The sequence below is a fragment of the Phlebotomus papatasi genome, chromosome 1 (assembly GCF_024763615.1).
Source record: "Phlebotomus papatasi isolate M1 chromosome 1, Ppap_2.1, whole genome shotgun sequence".
In the NCBI taxonomy this organism is placed as follows: Eukaryota; Metazoa; Arthropoda; class Insecta; order Diptera; family Psychodidae; genus Phlebotomus; species Phlebotomus papatasi.
In genome coordinates this window covers 30014775-30029942 of record NC_077222.1, presented here as the reverse complement: position 1 = coordinate 30029942, position 15168 = coordinate 30014775, and the positions used below count along the sequence as shown (strand labels likewise).

The 15168-nt window shown below is 31.6% G+C and overlaps 1 protein-coding gene across 7 annotated transcripts in view; it reads right to left on the bottom strand.

Annotated features, from left to right (window-relative positions):
- Positions 1-15168, bottom strand: part of LOC129799623 (uncharacterized) — a 53705-nt gene that overhangs the window by 24656 nt on the left and 13881 nt on the right. For 4 of the 7 annotated variants that reach the window (XM_055843682.1, XM_055843681.1, XM_055843679.1 and 1 more), the window contains one exon: positions 5635-5898. In XM_055843682.1, the coding sequence (XP_055699657.1) occupies positions 5635-5898 (264 nt within the window). The remainder of the gene's footprint in view (positions 1-5634; positions 5899-15168) is intronic. The other 3 variants (XM_055843685.1, XM_055843686.1, XM_055843684.1) reach the window with 1 other exon arrangement.

Genomic DNA, 15168 nt, shown 5'->3' with positions numbered 1-15168 from the left:
AGAAATAAAACGAAAAATCGATAAACGGCGAGCAAAACAACTGTACGATTAATTTCTCTTACAGTTTTTTTTGCTTACCATTTATCGAATTTTCTTTTTATTTCTTCAATTTTCTTATATTATTTTCACCTAGTGCCACCGAGTATGAGATAAGGTAATACAGTAATGGAAAATTTGCGTAAGAATTGCAATGAAAATGCGTAAATTAACGAAATACGGTGAGCATTTTACTGTCAATGTGATTCTGCCCTTAAGCTTAAAAATTCTGTACTTCAAATTCACAAAGACAAATGATTATACATATGAGATTAGGCAGTACATAATTCCAGCACATATAGATTAATGAGAGCGATAGTAATTTTTTTTAGAATTTAAACAATAAAATATATTTATTTTCGTATCTCAAAAAGAGATTCATAAGAACATTCTCTGGCGTACCCAAAGTTTATGTAACTCCTTAAGCAAATTGAAATGTGAAGAGAATTTGGTTTAAGATTCTGAGTTAATTTATTTTACTGCAACATTCGCAGTGTTTGTTTCTTACTTTTTGTCATGAAGGTGGAGCTTAAAAAAAGGTAACATAAATCTGAACAAACATGTAACAGTATTTTAATTAATATGTTGTGTTTTTTGCTGGTATATAATTTTCTTATTTTCTTTAACATTTTTTTTTTTCATAATTTCAGTGGCAACATAGATGAATCTAAGCCAAAGTCACTGAATGGAAAAATGCATTCTGGTTGATAAATTCTCGTAGTACTGTTTAATAAAATGATGGCTCTATCAATTTTAACTGTTTCTAAACACCAAGCATTATTGCACTGAAGCACTGTTGGTTAAGAGGGGAAAATAATAATTTTCCAATTCATGGATTTTTTTTACAAATCAAAATTATATGGATTGAATTTTGAAATAAACATTAAATACCTTTCTTCTCTGAAATTTTTTATATTATGAATACATTGTGCAGTATTGTTGATGGGAAATTTAATTAGGGTAGTCCTATATCTCATAGCAAAATGCGCGTATACAATACCGCTGAAAAATGCGTAAAATATTTCTAGTGGAATTTTCTATTCTTTGAAACAGCATGGTGATTCAGGGTATATTTCATGCAAATTGCAATACTATATATTTGCACTGTTTTTTGCTGAACGAGAAATGCAATTGTGATCTTGTTGTTGGGTGTTTTAAAATGTAGGTATGGGTAACGTGGCTTTTGAAAATGAAGAAGAATAACAATGCTAATTTCACACACAGAACATCGTGATACCGTGAGGGCATTCTATGCCAATAACACGAGGCAAAATCGTATGGAAAACCATATATTTACTTATTATTTCGTAAATCATGTAAATGGAATGGTAATCTGTAGTAATAAGCCGAGAGGGAATAATGATTAATGAAACGACTTGTGAAAAATCATGTTTTCTTGGCATGGTCGTGGTCAATGTTAAGAAAAAAAGATTCCTTAAAATTGATCTGCAATTTAACCCCTATTTAGACTCGATCACGATCAAAAGTCATCTCTCTATGATAATTATTTTTCAGGTTCAGTGTTTCACTGAGTATATGAATAAACGCAAAAATGGTGATTCTCTCAATTGTCAATGTCAATTTACACAACTTTTAGCAAATATTTACAATATGTTACCTACTCATGAGTAATTTTAATGTGGGATGCTAAATGTGTATACGAGCAGCAATTGACGACCGTCATCCTCCTAAAATATTTCTTACTTTTATGTATTCCATCGTAGCAAAACCTTGAAATACAATAATCGTCATTCACACGATCAAATATAGCAAGACAATGATGATCATGCCGTAGGAGAATATTATTATATTTCTATCATTAATCTGTAGCAATATCAGAGATCACGTAAACCTATTGGTAAATTAATCTCTATATGTGCAACATGCAAGAATATTTCCCACTTTATATTTTGCCTCAAATATCCTGCATTTGCTCTATGTTATTCACCGATACTCCTATCCGTTCCTTCTCCTATTCTCGCGACCACTAATTGGCATAACGTAATAGGTAAGATGATCATAGGGCGATCATAAGAAAATTGCCTTTGATCTGCAACGCTAAAACAATGGATGATATATTCTTGTAGCCACCACAAGAAGGTGTAATAGTTCAACACGCACCTTCAATCGTAAATATTCTGACCAATGTCTCTATACAATACATACAATATTGTTATTATTTTTCGTAAGAAAATACCAGAAGCGATACATCTCTATTTTCCTGGATTGTGATTACATGGATTACATTTTGTACAATTCGCATATCACTGGACACCATACACAACTTCAATTGAATTGGCTAAACAATATAGAACCACAAAATATTTAATGTGATTTTCACACAAAATGTGATTAATTTCATTCCCACATTTTTATTTTTCAAATTTAAGAGATGCTATCACCATCATTTTCCACCCATTATGTATTTATGCAATCTGTACAGTAAAATTGTGTAGTAATTAACCAAATCTACGGTGTTTATTTGTTTCCAACCAATTCTAACCTTCCAGAGAGAAAATGAACATTTCCGCGTGATGAATACGTTAGAGAATCCCACAGAAATCTTTTGCGGATTTTATCTATTTCAATTTAACCCTCAAAGCCCTCATTTTGCCCATGGGAAAAACCTAATAATCTACATTATATACTAACACTTAATATCCCAAATTTCAATTTTATAACCATTAAAATCTTGCTCAACAAAAATAATAATTCCAATTAAAATATGTAAATTCTGCAATAAAGCTGCTTTAGGGGAGGTGAGGCATTTCGAGCACCTCAAAGTGTTTTTACAACTTTTTGCCAATGAACATAAACTAAGTTAATTATTGTTGCTTTCTCTTGAATATTGGTTATCTGAAAATATGTAGTACTAAATACTAATTGATTGAAACTCGAGAAAAATGTGCAATAGGGGATTTGGATAGGGTTCAAGGGTTCAAGAATGCCTCTTTTGCCTAGGGTGTGGAGTAAGACATTTTCTATATAACAGTTTTCCTTGAAAAGATATGACCTCATACAAGTTGTCTGCAAAGTCCGCGTAAAAGCATATTTAAGAAAACGGTAGAATTTTAAATTATAGCCGATTTTATTTTATAGAGAGAAGTGGAGCACCTTTGAAGTAGGGTACAGGGTACCTTTAAAAGTGGACTTTTTTCTCTTATTTTTAAAAGAAATTTGACTTTACTAAGATATAATTTAGGTAGATAGAGCAATTGTGAAGCTGAAATACGCTATGATAAACCTTAGTCCCTTTTAAAATTAGGTTTGATTATGAAGGACTCAAACCTAATAGGGGAGAGCAACAAAATTTCAAAGGAAATTTTCAAAGGTGCACTACTCTTAGTAAATATAATTTATGCCAAATTTCATTTCGATATGAAATTTTTTTCTTGTCTTGCAAGCGTTTTGAAACACTTCCCAAAGTTTTCGGCTCTGTCACCAAGTCTTCATCGTTCAGTGCCGAAAGCTTTGGAAAGATTTGCTGTTTTTCTAAGAGTGACTTCATTTTCCGACGAATCCCGGTTCGCTTCTACTATATTTCCCTAACAATTTCTTTCTAAAGATTGCTTATTTTTCACTGCTGAAAAGATTTTTTTTATATAATTATAACAGTATAATTCTAATGAGATAGAAAACAAACCATACAACATCATTAATGACTCTATGCCGAATAACAGCAGTCAATTTTATATTCTTACATTAAAACCTAACTTTTTCTCAAATTTATAAATCTTTAATTACTAAATTGTATTATTAGACATTAAGAGGTACTAAAAGGCAATATTAAGAAGAAAATAAAAAAAAATCTACAACAGTTAATGATAAAGAATAACAAAATATAGAAAACAAATAATATAAATCAGTGCGCGTTTGTGTCTCGATTAAACTTAACGGTTATTGCATAAAGGGTATAACCGGAACTAAATCATTGCGTCTGGTGTCAACTTATACTGGCTTCAGACCTAAGACTTAGTCACATGGCTTAATTTCTTAAACTTCTTATCAAACAAGAATTTTTGGAAAATTCGGACTTAAGATTGGATCATTATGGACAAATGATCAATTACATTCTGAAAAACTAATAAAATTAACTGCTATTTAGGATTTTTAAATCTTCAGGAACTGGGCTAAACCTCTAGTCTGAAGACCGCTTTACGCACTGTAGTATTCCCGTTGAGATCATAAAAGAAAACCCAAATCATTTAGTGTTTACGCTATTTAAGAAAAAAAAAATGTTTTCAATAAAAATTTAAAAAAATTTCTGACTTGGATTGGAAGGGTGAGAAAGGTAATGTACCAAGATGCTTTTGAGGTATGGTAAGATCGTTAGAGGTAAGACCATCGGTAAGAGAACGGAAATTTATATACCTAGTCTCAAAAAAAGAACCTGAATTGCGGAAAGACTAGAAACCGAAATTTATCCGTGGCTATCCAGACACATCGTCGTTGCAAGGTTCGGATGAGAAAAAGTGGAAAGTTTGATAAAGACGACAGACAGACACGAGTCCCAAAAAGCGGTCCAGAAAATTTTACACTAAATATCTATAAGCAAATGTAATAGGCCCGGCATTAAAAACATATCGCCGTCTTATTTAGTCCCCCGTAAATTTAAACCTAGTTCCCCTATAGTCCAGTTTCTAATCAGTTTTTTATAATTTCGTTTTATTCTCTGCGTATGTTTCGTATTCTTTGACATTATTATAATTAGTAAAATAACTCATTTTGAAAAAGTTCAGAGCCTGAATTTTAAACTTCCGTCAAATCTCCTATAAGTATTATATTCAAACTTAAGAATTTGGATCGATTTGTACGATTAGATCGTCAGGAAATTGCAAGTTTAAGAAAAATGGTTAGGCTTTAAGGCTAAAGCGGTTTTCAAACTAGAGATTTAGTCAAGTTCTGGAAGGTCTGAAAATCCTAATTTTTTGGCTATTCAAGACCAATGCATCATATACCCTTAATGCCCCATCCCAAGTAAACATTTTCCAAAAAAAGAAATTCATTGATAAGTATTTAGAAAAATTCGGACATATGGCCAAGTGGGCTAAATGTTAGGTTTGGAACCCATTTAATAGTAAGGATTAAAACAAAAAAATGAGATTGTAAAAAATCTTAACTAACTTCTTCTAGAAAGTAAATAGCTTGCCGTTGATTGAAGGCTATACCTATATAATTTACTATTTAATTTTTTACTTTCCAAGTTAAAGGATATCGTGATAATGCTTCTCGCTCTAAATATTTCCTAAGCGACACTTTTAAATAATCCCAAAACAGCACTACTGTAAAAATGCAAAAATAGATTTAAGATTAAAATGTAGACTTTTGTGGAAAAACCGTTCCATCCGTTATATAATTTCAATTGTAATTAAATGTGGCCGACACTTTTTTATATTGTTGATGGACTGAGTGAGCGTCAAATATGCTAATTGCATTATTGTTCTCTCCTATTCCAGCCCTATGAATACCACACAATAATGGAGTTGTGTGCCAATTAATTTATATATGGGTGTTACCAAGATTAATGTTACATCTCGTAAATACTCAGTAAGTGTGCTGAAAAGTAGTAATTTTAGTAGATAAGCATAATGATCTTACATCCCCACTCACGTTGCTGACAAGGATGCCACAGTAGTCATTCTGACCCTGCCTGGCCAGGAGATTGAGGCTCATTGTGGCAATGTTACTCCCATTGCCGAACACCATGCAATGGGTATTTCGATAATCTCGCGCATGGACAGCACCTGTGTAAGGACCGGTGAACTGGACTCTGATGTTCATGGTGCCGGCTTTGCATGTTGCTGTGACGTGAGGTGCAAATTCTGTACCAGCTTCCTGACAATGAACCGTCAACAAAGCCACCTGTAACGTTCAATTGAAACATTAGACCCCTCTTTGATACTTTATTCAATTAATACATGATGCTGAAATGGGTCACACTGCAATTGCCCAAGTATAGTATACATTCAACAAAGCCAGAGTCGTGAATGAAACCTGTGAGTGTCATCCCATGATTTTCATCTTATTATGAAATCTCCCATAATTCAAAATTCATGCATATTTTAATACCTATCTGGTCATTCACTTCTCTACCCATCCTCCTATTTTTGCTACCAGCAAAGATATAGCAAAATTATATGTACATTTTATTTATTTGCTAATTCATTTTCAGTATAAGCATAATGCATTTCTGCAAGTTAAATAAATATGTCATCATGAGAGAAAAGCAAAAGTGCGATGCTGCTTCTCCATCAAATCACGATTTTACCGACAGAAAACACTAATGACTTGAGGAATTAATTAAATTTATTGGCATTGTGAAAATACGTAATCTTCAATTGTCTTGAAAAATATATATATAACCTAAATTGTAATACTGTGAAACTTCAGAATTTAAAAAGAAAAGTATCTTTGCAACAGTTAATAGTGTCAAATTGAAATTATGTGAATTTTGGTAAATCGGTAAAAATCATTTGAAAATACAATTATAAATGATGTCAGAAAAAAAATTTAAAAACCATTTTAAATTTAGTGGTAAATTTGTAGACCAAAAAATAAAATACTAATTTACGTATATAGAAATGTAGGCCTTGAAGAAGGTCCCAACCAAAGGACCGAAACGTCGGCAAAATAAAATAAAGAGAAGAACAAGAACAAGAAGATTGAAATTCCATTCCTGACATCATCTACATCCACACGGTTGAACAAATTATCGTACAATTATAAATAATTCACAACTGAAATAATTCAATATCATATATAAATCTTTTTTTTCTTTTTCATCTACTCTTATACGGGCTTCCCAGACATTAAGATTTACCTTTATTGTTTAACTACTGTAATCTTTCAAGTAATATTTTTCCGAAAATCCTGACTTATGATTGTATACATTATAAAGGCAATTGATCTGAAAAAAATTGAAGTCACTCTAATTCTTCGTATTTCTGAAATTCCAGATCTTTAGGAACGAGACAAAAACCTACAGTCTGAAGATTATAAATGAGGTTAAGCGGGTTAAACCTATGGCTTAGCGGTGTAGTTTGACTTCCTTAACTTCTTAGCAAGTAAGTTTTTTAGCAACTTTGGAATTTTGACTAAGGCTTGCATATTAAGCTCAAATGCATTTCATGACAAAAATAAAAAAAAAACTACTTTGAATTTCCAGACTTTTGGGAACTGAACTAAACCTGCAGTATGAAACTCGCATTACGCCTTTGGCTTACGATTATAAGAGCTATCTTAAGTGTTCCGAAAGAAAAATTGTTCTGTGGAAAAACAAAATCCGTGATAAAAACATTGAAAAAATACTTATTTTTATATTTTTTACTTTTATTTTTTAAAATTATATTTAAAGAAAATTGAAAACTTTTTCACAGGGAACATTATTTTAAAAAAATCTAGATCTTGTTGATTAAAACTGCAAAGACACTTTTATGAATCAATAGTCATTGCATTATATACAAATATACACACAGAAAAATGTTGACTCTGGGAACCTAAATTGGACGTGAATCTCCGAGGCGTTTAAGTTTAGAAGCTCTGAGCGCAAGAAATGGGCTAGAATCCCTAGCTCTTTCAAGTTTAGAGATCGGGAACTTAAGTTCAGCATTAGCTGGAAAATGAAAAACGTCTACAGATTTGCAAATTGCAACTAAAACTAAATGACCAAGGATTTAGAATTAGGGCATTAGCATTCATTGGATGGGATTTAAAATTAAATTCCTGGTTGTTTCTGTTTAAGAAAATTCCATTTTTCTGTGTGTACCCAAAATCGATTAATGAAAACTGCAAAGAAGAAGTATTAAAAAAAAAAGTAAGAATCGATTTTTCAAAAATTAGTTATAGCTTTGCAAATCCATCTTTTTTCAAAATGAAAATTGAAAAGCTTGCATTTGACTGAAATTGAATTTACAAAAAAAAAAACATTTAAAAAAAATAAATGAAGTTTCGATGTGTCATACGATACAGTACGGTAATTTGGTATCATTTCTAAATTGGAACTTTAATCATTTAAGGACGATTGGGTCACCGGGAACTCAAAAATGAAATTTTTTTACAGCCTTCTAAAGCTATGTTTCGGTCTAAAAAGTCAGAAAAAGTGATTTTTCAGACACCCAATTTTTGACCCTCTGGTCATTAAAGGATTAAAATTCCTTCACTATTCCAAATGAGCTAAGAGCTAACTTCTATAATCAATTTTATTTCTTTTTTAATTCGTCTGAAACGAATGTCTGACGCTTTAAAGTTTTGAAATAAGGTTACGGATATTAGAATTATAGTTTGTTTTTTATTAAAAAAATAATAATAAATTCAATTTAAAAATTAATTTTAAATGGGGAAAGTTTTCAGGCTTTGCATTTACTCTGGCTTCGAACACTTGATATAGGAGAAAGTACTCTCCCTTTGAACGTTTATACCTTCAAATAATGTGAATTTTTTCTAGGGTAAGGAACCGACGTAACAATTTTGACAATAATCCGGTGATCGTCGGATGGGAAATTTCAGCCTAGAATTAAAAACTCTTCTTCCCAAAGCTTTCGGTGCCCTACGCACCTTCCCATCCGAAATTTCCTATCCAACGATCACCGGATTATTGTCAAAAAAAAATGAATTTCTTTTACTTTTCTTAAGAGATTTACACATGTTTATCACATAACTATCAATAATTGATGATAAGCTGACTAATATTTAATAGAAATCTGTAAGTCTCTTAGGAAAACTGAAAGTAAATTCATATTATTCGAAGGCATGAACGTTCGAACGGAGACTACTTTCCCCTATTTTCACATTCCTTTAATGCATCTGAACTATTTTTTAGGAAGTGTGCGACTTAATACCAGCCATTTAAATATATTACCACAAGTTCTGATTCTAAAGAATTTTCTTCCTTCGGAACAAATAAAATAAACCAGTTACATAAATAAATTACTAGATAAGCAATAATATATATCTGTGTTAAAATGTCAATGTGTAACAAAGTTTTGCTCTTCAAACACGTCAAAAGGAAGTAATATCACGATGGAAGACTTTCTTCCTCCTTATTCAATTGAAAATTGCTTTTGTTAGTTCATAATTGAATTTAACCACTGCATTGTTCCATAAACACACAATTAATTTCCACGTGTCATCACGACACCTTTAGTGTGATAAAAATCCTCATTGGACTATCAATCATTGCAAAGATCATTGTGATCGTCACGATATTGCATTCAATTTCAGTTTCTCGGATGTCTTTCTCTTTTCATTTCTATTAAGGCCTTTTTTGTACAATTCCGCACTTATAACAAAGAGTTATGCTTCACCCAGCAGAAAATATTATTGAATATGTGAGTCTTCATTCTCATCTGTATTCGTCTAATTTTCTCTTTATGTAGCAAAAACCTTATACAAAGTTTTCATCTTCACTGTATTAAAATACGATAAATACGTAAGTGATTTGTAGTGTTTTAAACACAACAATTTTTAAATGAAAGTACAGATGAAAACAAAATTGTTCCTCCTCCATCAAAACAGAAGTGAAAATTTATGTTATATTAGGGAAAAGGTGAAAAGAAAATAATTAAACAAACTCTTTCTGTTTTTCGTAAATGTAGGTCCAAGTTTGAATAATTACAATGTTTGAAATATTTTCAACCGTTATTTCATTAAAAAAAATCTCCATTAATTAACGACGTGGAAGTGAAATTAATTCAAATTTCGTCTCGGTAGATAGTTCTTGACTAAAATGAACATTGTATGTGGCAAAATAAACATATTACGAGATAGTGCTACGATATGAAGAAATGCAATTTTAATGTTTTAATATTTAATTCTCTTATAAAAAAAATCAAAAAGATTTCAAATGCACAATGAATAAAATCTAAACGGAAGCACTACGAACATATTTTAGATTTGTGAGTCGCGTGAGCCTTCAGGGTTACCTGGGTCAAAAAGACTGGAAATCATCATAGTTTATTTAAGTTTTTTTTTTTCAACATATTGAATTTTTAATTTTTATTAAGTTCTTAAGCATATAAAAGTACAATATTTAAACTACATTTTCTGAAATTTTAATTTAAAAGTCTTTTAAATTGAGCCATTGGAACCTGATTTTCGGAGACCGTTTTTTTTTTTAAACCTTAGAGGTGAACAAAATTTTTCAGAGTATATTCATCTGAAATCAAAAAAAAAATATTTACTGTTAGCTGACGAGTAAAACTTTTACTTGAACGATATGTTTTTTTAATGAAATTTGAATTTTTGGCAAAGTTTCACACAAATAAAGATACAATTTTTAATGTATTTTATATAACGTTTTGTTTCATAAAATAAGTTATTAACGAAGTAAATAAAAGTTCTACCGTTCAAGTACGAGTTTAACTTATCACTTATCAGACATTTTGACTTCAGATGAATAAACTCTGAGAAATCTTGTCCACTGTCAACTAAAAACCGTCTCGAAATCGCATCCAAAAATCTGATCCCAACAACTCAATTTTTATTTTTAAGTTCCGAAATGAAAATTTCAGAAAATATAGTTAAAATGTACTGTATTATGCTAAAGAGTCCGAATTATTTTTCTGTTAGGGTAAAGTGATATAAGTTGGATATAGTGTTACAAGTTGGACAATTCGCCGGTACAAGTTGGACATGGCTTTTTTCTTGATAAATACAGTACAAAATTTGTTTTTAAGCACAAGGAACCAAATTATAAAACTAAAGCATTAAAAATATACAAATAAAAATGAAGTACTAAATTTATCAAGAAAAAAACACCTGTCCAAATTGTATCATTGTCCAACTTGTACTACTTTACCCTATGTACAAAAAAGATATCAAAGAAATATGACGGTTTTTTAATTGCAAGAGTCACGTAACCACTTAATACTTTAAGGACGGGAGATTCACAAATTGGGGGTCAGAAAAGTCACTTTTCTGAATTCTTGGAGCAAAACACTACTTTAGAAGGCCGTAGGAAATGATTTCTTTTTGGAACATCGGTGTTCCAATCGTTGTAAAAGGGTTAAAGGACCCTGTGACGAGTTCTGCAACTTTTATCAAAAACACTGACAAAATGTTGATTTTGCTAGAGAATGTTATTATTTTATTAATGTTATACAAGTATTGCAACTATCTTATGAAACAGTGAATAAAAATTTACAGCTTTGTATGATGAAAATGAAACGAAATGGGCGTGTCTTTGTATGGGCATGGTAATACCATATTTTAAGGGATCGGCTTATTCTTTAATGACAGGGCAATACTGTCTCAACCTTCAGTTTAATCAGAGACGTTTTCTACCTTATAAATACCGCGTTATCCTTCGAATTGAATATCTGTCAAAATTATCCTTCAATTTTCAGTACTCTTGCTCTTTATTAACTCTTCTAAAGAAAAAAATTAAATCTTCTTTCAAAACTTTCGACTCTGCATTGATGTGGATCTTCCCAAACTATTAAGAAAACCACTTAGGGGAAAGTACTCTCCCTTCGAACGTTCATGCATTCGAATAATGTGAATTTTCTTCTAGTTTTCCTAAGAAACTTATACATTTCTTTTAAATATTAGTTGATTTATCATCAATTTTTGATAATTCCATGATAATTTAGTATGAATCTCTTACGAAAACAAAAGAAATTCACATTATTTGAAGGCATGAACGTTCGAAGGGAGACAACTTTCCCCTACTAAAGGTCGAAATAGCAAATAAAAAACTTTTGAAATCTTTTGAATAAGGACGAACACCGAAATAATTTAAAACAGTTCAGAATTATTAAACAATTATTATTATTAGTATCGGAATATTTGTTACAATGTAATCATGTTTATGCGTTACTGTTGTTCTATCCCGTGTTAAAAGAATCTGCTAGTCCATATGTAGGGGAAAGCGCGTTACCTTCGGACGATTTATGCTTCGCACAAATCATTTCACAAAATTTCTCAAATTTGAAATCCATGGGGAACATAGTGAAAAAATTGAATTGTCCGAAGCTAGAGTCTTCCGAAAGTAGCGTGCTTTCCCCTATACTCGTCCAGGAGTGCCTTCCCTGTATCGTGGATGCTTCTTCCACGCCCCCGGAATTGTTGGGCAGAGGCAGTGCATTGGGTGCATTTTATTCGATTTTATTCCGTGTGAAAATGTCTTTTTGTAAACATTGAATTGTTCGCACTGGGAGGGACTCGAACTCACAACTGTGAGAATCGAGTCAGATATCTCATCTGCCCAAGAACAACGGCCTTGCCTATTGTGCCACTGAGATCCCCATTATTGTTAAAGATATGACAGTTGAAAAACCTTAAACCTATCATAACTCATGAAAGGGGCGTGGCTTAAAAATTTTATCGGTTAAATTCACTCAAAGGAAATATTCTAACTGTTTGATATAAAAGAAAAATTTCATAATCAAATAATTCGAACAGCAATCAGAAAATCAATGTAATATTTGCATAAAAGACAATGTTTGATGTAGTAGACATCTTATGTTAACTTCCGATGAAAATCGCTGAATCAGAAAGTTGATAGAACACAATTGCACATCGTGTCCAGCAAGTCGGTTTTAGGAATCAGAGCATGAGAAGTCAGAAGAGACCGTTTGATGCAATAGAACAATGAACTTCTATGACACTTGAAAAGGTATCATCTAAGCTCCACCAACAAGTTCATTTCATTAACTGCGCTGCGAAATGTTCGATAGAAAACAACATTAAAAGAAATATCGAACTCGATGGGCTGGCGAAGTCACATTCTTTGGCTAAATAATTTCTTGCGTCAATCGCAAATGACTGCCAAGATGATATTGCAAAATGATACTCTTCCTTCATTTTGCATAACATAAAAGAATGTTTATTCAAGTTAGATATGTCTAAGTGCTGTGAGAGTGTTTTTTAAGTAATTTTCTTAAGATATAGAAGTGAGATTGGAGAAAACATCATGTTGGTATTTTGCATATTTATCATATCCCATTCCGAGAATTATGAAATTATTGTACTCTCTCTCTCTCCAGAGATGTGATGTATACTGAAATATTTTATGAATTTGCATTTTTTGAGATACAGTGCGTGATCAAGAGGACATGTAGCCCAAACAATGACGTTTCAGCTCTTTCTCTGTATAGTATTTACCGGCAATAATAGTGAATGTGCCCCATCCCATTTATGGACGAACGAGAGTGAAATCGACTGCATGTGGTGGCGATCCATGTCAAGAAGTACGTTAAAAGTACATATAGCATACAATGTAATATAAGTATATTGTATAGATTAAAGTTTGTAACTAAGTATAAAGCGTCCATTTACATGAATTTCCATAAAAGAAATTCACATTTATGATAAACATTATCCTAAGAAACCACGTTTTATGTGCAAATTTTCCAATATGATTTCTCTTGATCATATTTGGTAAGGAATTCCGTAGATTTCAGAAGAGATATTATAATGCTGGACTAGCATAATCATCTGCACTTTAATGTGACCCTCAGGTTTGAAAAGATATGTTTGTATAATAAACATATAACACATAAAAAACCTTTCTTTAAACGGGATTCTCTTCCGCATATTTTTTCCAAAAAGCATAATCCCAGCTTCTTTTATCAAAAGTCAGAAAATTTATATGAATAAAATTCTGATTTACTCATGTAAGAGACAGTTTCAGTATAAGAAGGCTACTTCATAATGATCATTTCAATACAAAGGGAATCCGGGAGGTATTAATTTATCTGGAAGGGGTATTGAGCAATTCTCTTATTGAGGTTCTACCACTTAATGTTTTAGTAAGAGTGGCCAGTAAAAATCAAATACAGTAAGTTGATAAATTAAACGGAAATAATAAATTTAATACCGAAAATAGGAAATATATTAAGTCCCTAACAGGCTCAGGCTGATAATGGAATTTGGTGATAAAGGATCATATAAAGGAATTGCAAACCTTTATTGTGCTATTTCAATGAAAAATGATCATATTTTTATTAACATTTTCCTGTTCTTGAGTGCTTCAACATAATCGACTTTTGTTTGTATTGGTTCTTATCAAATTATCACGACTCTGTTTGGTAGTTTTAGAAAACGGCAAGGACAGTCAAAATAGTCGAGACAGGAACCAACACCATTAATCCTTAATCGTAAACTCTTTTTATGATAGTTTAAACTGGTTCTTTACTGTCAAATATTATAGGCAAAGTATTTTCGGGCTAGCCTAACGCCGACTTCAGACTGGAGGTTTAGCCCAGTTCCCGAAGATCTCAAAAATCCAAATAACAAGCAATTTTATTGATCTTTGAAAATCTAATGAATCATTTGCCTTTATAATCTAATCCTAAACAACAATTTTCTAAAAAATCGTGCCTGCTTAGAAATCAGAATTAAGCCAGATAACTAAGTCTTAGGTCTGAAGCCCGTATAAGGGTATTTGGGGCTTTCACTAGTTAAGCCACATGGTTTGTTCAAAGTGATTTTTTGATTCATTTATATTTAGAACAATTAATTTACGAATTTACTAAGTTTTTTCATCCTTTCTTTAAATTTCTCAAATATAAGAGATGAGTATTCTCTAGGATCAGCCTGTGTCTATTTTCGGTATAATGTCGGCTTCAAATTAGAGGTTTAGCCCAGTTTCCGAAGGTCTCAAAAATCCAAATAAGAAGCAATTTTATTGATCTTTGAAAATCTAATGAATCATTTGCCCTTATAATCTAATCCTAAATAACAATTTTCTAAGAAATCGTGCCTGATTAGAAATTATAGTTAAGCCAGATGGCTAGGTCTTATGGCCTCTACACATTGGGAGCAATTTCTGTCAAAAATTGCTTTTTTGAAGGAAATTCCCTGCAGCGTTGTAGGGGGAAACGTCAAATTTCTGTCAAAAACGCAATTTTTGACGAAAATTGCTCCCAATGTGCAGACGCCTTTAGGTCTGAAGCCCGTATAAGTGTATTTGGAACTTTCACTACTTAAGCTACATGGTTTGTTCAAAGTGATTTTTTGATTCATTTATAAGAACAATTAATTTACGAATTTACTAAGTTTTTACGTCCTTTCTTTAAATTTCTCAGATATAAGAGATTCCATGCACCTAGTCCTCTATATTAATCTATAAATTACATAACAAATAATTTCGAAATAAATAAATAAATTATTGAAATCATTTTTTCTTAAATA